The sequence below is a fragment of the Plasmodium gonderi genome, assembly GCF_002157705.1.
Source record: "Plasmodium gonderi DNA, contig: Pgo-contig_363, whole genome shotgun sequence".
NCBI classification, from domain to species: Eukaryota; Apicomplexa; class Aconoidasida; order Haemosporida; family Plasmodiidae; genus Plasmodium; species Plasmodium gonderi.
The window spans coordinates 3,347-7,928 of record NW_021629263.1 but is presented as its reverse complement, the minus strand read 5'-3'; the positions used below and the strand labels follow the sequence as shown (position 1 = coordinate 7,928).

The 4,582-nt window shown below is 18.0% G+C and overlaps 1 protein-coding gene across 1 annotated transcript; it reads left to right on the top strand.

The window, feature by feature from the left end:
• Positions 1-3,659: 3,659 nt before the first annotated feature.
• Positions 3,660-4,338, top strand: PGO_003155 (variable surface protein; the record flags this gene model as incomplete). Its single annotated transcript, XM_028691259.1, has 3 exons — positions 3,660-3,712; positions 3,771-4,065; positions 4,186-4,338. The coding sequence occupies 3 exons, from the start codon at positions 3,660-3,662 to the stop codon at positions 4,336-4,338; spliced, it is 501 nt and encodes a 166-aa protein (XP_028547060.1).
• Between the last annotated feature and the right edge of the window lie 244 nt (positions 4,339-4,582).

Here is a 4,582-nt window from a genome sequence, read left to right as displayed (position 1 = left end):
TATATAAAAATTCATAAATCTTCAAAACACATGTACGTATATATATCATTATAATAAAAAGGAAATAAAATATATATATATTATAATGTGAAAACAAAATATATAAAACAGATATTATAATTCCAGTAATAAGTTCAAAAACAAAGGATGTTAAGATATATTAAATATATCCTAAAAATAAATAAAACATCTATAAGATATATATAAAATGCTGAACCATAAAAAATATATATATCAATTGTATGATTCAATTCTATAGAGCCAAAACCCTTTTACATACAATTATGCATTTAAAAATATGAGAGTGATGTATCAAACAAATGATTAGAACAACTCTGAATTATATATATAAATATATATTATATTAATTTAAATCATTGATGTATTTGAAATATTAAATTATATGTATTTTATTACAATGAAATTATTAATAATTCTATTAGCAAATGATATGTAGCCTGAATTAAAAAAAAATATTTAAGTACAAAAAGAATGTATACGAAATTCTAAAAATTTCTAATAATACTTCATACCTTTAAGGATTAATTTCATTAAAATTTTTTAATAAATATTAATAGTATAACCCACATACATATCATTTCTTAACATATAATTATATATATATAAAGTTTAAAAAGTGACATATTAAGGGATATTTAGTTATTTATTTATTAAAAGTATTAAGTATTTTTCCTAGATATCTTGACATCTTTTTATTCTTTTAGATCTACAATTTAGTGTATAAATATACTTATTGAATATGTTGTTTCATACTATTATATTTAATATATTTATATTACGATATATATTAATAAGACTTATATAATAAATTTTATTTTTTATAATTAGGTATTCAACATACCCTTTTAAAGGATGAGTAAAATAAAAAATAAATATATGAAAACCCATGGAGAAATTTTGTAGGAATATATATATATTAATATTTTAGGGAAAAATATAATATAAAACAAACGAATAAATAAAGTAATAGCATAGATTGTTGTTCTAAATAGAATCTCATTATGAGGAAATCTAGCATTATGGTAAATGAAATAAGTATATTTAGAGGTTACCAAAAGAATCTTATTATAAAATTTTACAGTATAAAAAAATAACATTATTATTTTTATCATTTAATATATATATTATTTATCCTTTATTAATATGCATGTATATTAATATATTATTCTGTGCTATTCCCATCCAATTTATTCAGTATTAATTATCGAAATTCAATAATATTTAACAAATATACTTGTAAAATATGTTATAAATTGGGTTTCATGTAATTTAAAAAACTACATATATTATATATATATTAATTTGCAACATATAACATATTTTATACAATAATACATTAATATTAAAATTTTATGAATTCTATCTTACTAATACACTAGTGAAGCTTTTTTATAATATTTAAAAAAAAAACAATAGTCTAATATTTTATTATTATAAGAAAAGGAACATTTATTTTATAATATCTAAATGTAAATTTAAAGATTATGCAACTTATGTAAAAAATAGTATAGACACATATACGGTAATATAGTAAAATATGTGATTACAAGTAATATGTATAGATTCAATAAAATCTATTATTTATGGACATTTGTTCTTTAGTGCTTCATTATATTGTTTATTTAATCTTTTTTAAATATGTTTAATAAATAAATTATTTTTTTAAAAAGATTATTCACATGAAAATTAAGTAAAACTTTTATAGCTTTCTTTATAAAATATTTAATTTCAGTAAAAATAATATAAGACATTTTTCCATTTAAATAATTAATTAATGTATAATAATAAAAATATCATTAAGTAATTAATATTGTGCATATTATATGAGAAAAATGAGTACAAAAATTATTAACACAAAAAAAAATATAAAATTTTTTTCTTTTACTTATATAGAGGAAAACTATCGTTTCATTTACTAAATTTCACGAAACAAAGAATTTTTTGACATATAGGCTAGAATAATTTTAGTTTAATAAAATGATGAAAAAATTAAAATAAAAAATATAACAATATATTATGGAATAATTTTACTTTGAATAATAACATATAGAGAAAAAATAAAAAATAAACTATATCAAAACTGTAAGAATTCTTTTTTATAAGTGAATTATTTTATTACAGAATTATATTATATAATGCATAAAATATTAATTCAATATAAAATAATATATGGGTATGATATATATTATAAAATTATATACTTTTAAAATATATATTATTTTCGTACATAATATAAGATTTATATGAATAAAATATTATCTAATATAAAATATAAAATCACATTTAATAGTATAATCATATTAAATAATTATTTACTATTTACAACATACTCAAATTAACATATATATAAATTGTAAATTGTTATGAAATTATATACTATATTTTAATATAATTCACATAAATTAACATGTATTATATGCTTATATTCCTAATATATTTTATAAAAATGGAATCATAATTATAATACTCAGTTAATAATTGATAAAACGAAAATATTTGAAACAAAAATAAGCAAATAAAATATATGCAGAATTGTCTTATTAACCTTTTGTTTTTAACTAAAGTATTTTATACATATATAATTGTACCTATTATAACAACGTAATAAAAGATATAAAATAATTAATTTATAATAAAATTATCTATTATATTACATACAGAATTTAATTCATAATATGAATTGGAAATATTATAATTCTTGTATTATATATAATGTTACTACATATATACTGTTTTATTAGATTTTACTATATATTTCTATCCACATGAATTTATTTTTCATATTATGATATATTTTTTTAAGTAACATTTTCTTCCCTAGAAAAAATAATAATCACGCTTTTTTAAATGATTAAATAATTTTATAAAACCGTGAATTTAATACTAAATATGTGGAATTAAATAATACAATATGTGTTATTATATGTTATATGAATATATCATTTACACTGGTATTTTTAGCAAATAAAAATATATTATAAAAAGCGGGGAACATAATTTTCTTCTCTAGAAATTACATAAATTATTACTAGTGAAACTATACCAGAGGATGAAGATGTGTGATTTAAATGTTTAAAAAATAATGTTTTATAAACATTGTTTTAAAATATGCTATTTATTAAAAGTGAATGCCAAATATTTTTATTAATATTTTTATAATTTTTGTGTATTTTATGACTTTTATTTTTAGTTTAGTTTTAATAGTATGTTCCACACATGTACAAATGTTCTCAACTGGTATATATGGGAATAAAGATCTAGAGGGTATCAAGAATTTACAGGTTTATGTAATGATTTTTATAAAAATGAAATCGGAGGCAGTACATCTACAAATTTTTCTTATTTGTGTCGAGTTCTTGTTATATATTTAAAACATATAGAAAAAAAGAAAAATGATCATGCGCAAGCCTTCTGTAAACTGTTCTATTATAAACTGAAAAAAGATATATTAAATGGATTTGGATTAACAAAATATAATAACGCTAAAGAATGCTATCGGCAAATAATATAACAGAATAAAAAAAAATTATGAAACAATGATATCTTAAATATGTATGAAATATTCTGAATATATTATACCAAGACATCTAAATTATTTGAATATCTGTTTAATACATATTACTACAAAGATCTTCTTAATGGTCGAAAATATAGAGACAGTAGTACTATGCGCAAATTCAAAGAGCAAATTGTACATTTAGAAAATTTTAGTTGTAATAATAAATGACAACTTAAAAAATATTCAAAAGAATTATTGAAATATGTGAAGGCTATATAAAAAATTGGATTCTATTTCCCTTCAATGGAGTCGAAAAAATCCTAACTGAATATAATTGGTTCAGCAAAATAATAAGGAAAATCGATGAATTAAATGTTGAAAAAGAAAAGATTAATGTCGAATACATAGAATCTTTGGAAATAAAAAGAGAAGGTGCTCATGTTTTAATGAACACTGTGATAGATCATGTTACAAACACAGGAATAAGTATTGGAACGGTTTTTATAACTTTTTCAATATTAATAATTTTGTTTATTTTGTATAAGGTTAAAAAAAAATCAATATAACAAATTTATATTGCATTAAAATTTATAATAGAAATATTATTAAAAAATACATAAAATAAATGAACAATAATTAAATATATTATATAATTTTTTCTTCAGTATACCAAATATTTTTCCTTTTTAAAACGAAGGCTACGGATTTTAAGAAGAGCGTTGAATAAATATAATAAGAACAACCTGGATCTCATTGGAACAATTGATTTTGAATACAAAAATTCAGTAGATGATAGATATATAATAGCATATAGTTAAATTAACAAAAACCAATAAATGAGTAATATTAGTTACTGGATCCAATTTATTTTATATTAATAAACACAATATAACATTTGAATTGTTGTAAAATATAAATTTAATTATATTAATATGATTTATTATGAGAAAATAATATAGACTATTTATAATATATAGTAAAATCCTATAATATAAGAAAATTCAATATTTAATTGACTACAAATGGAAGAATAGGGAACTAACTAGACAATAATATAATAAA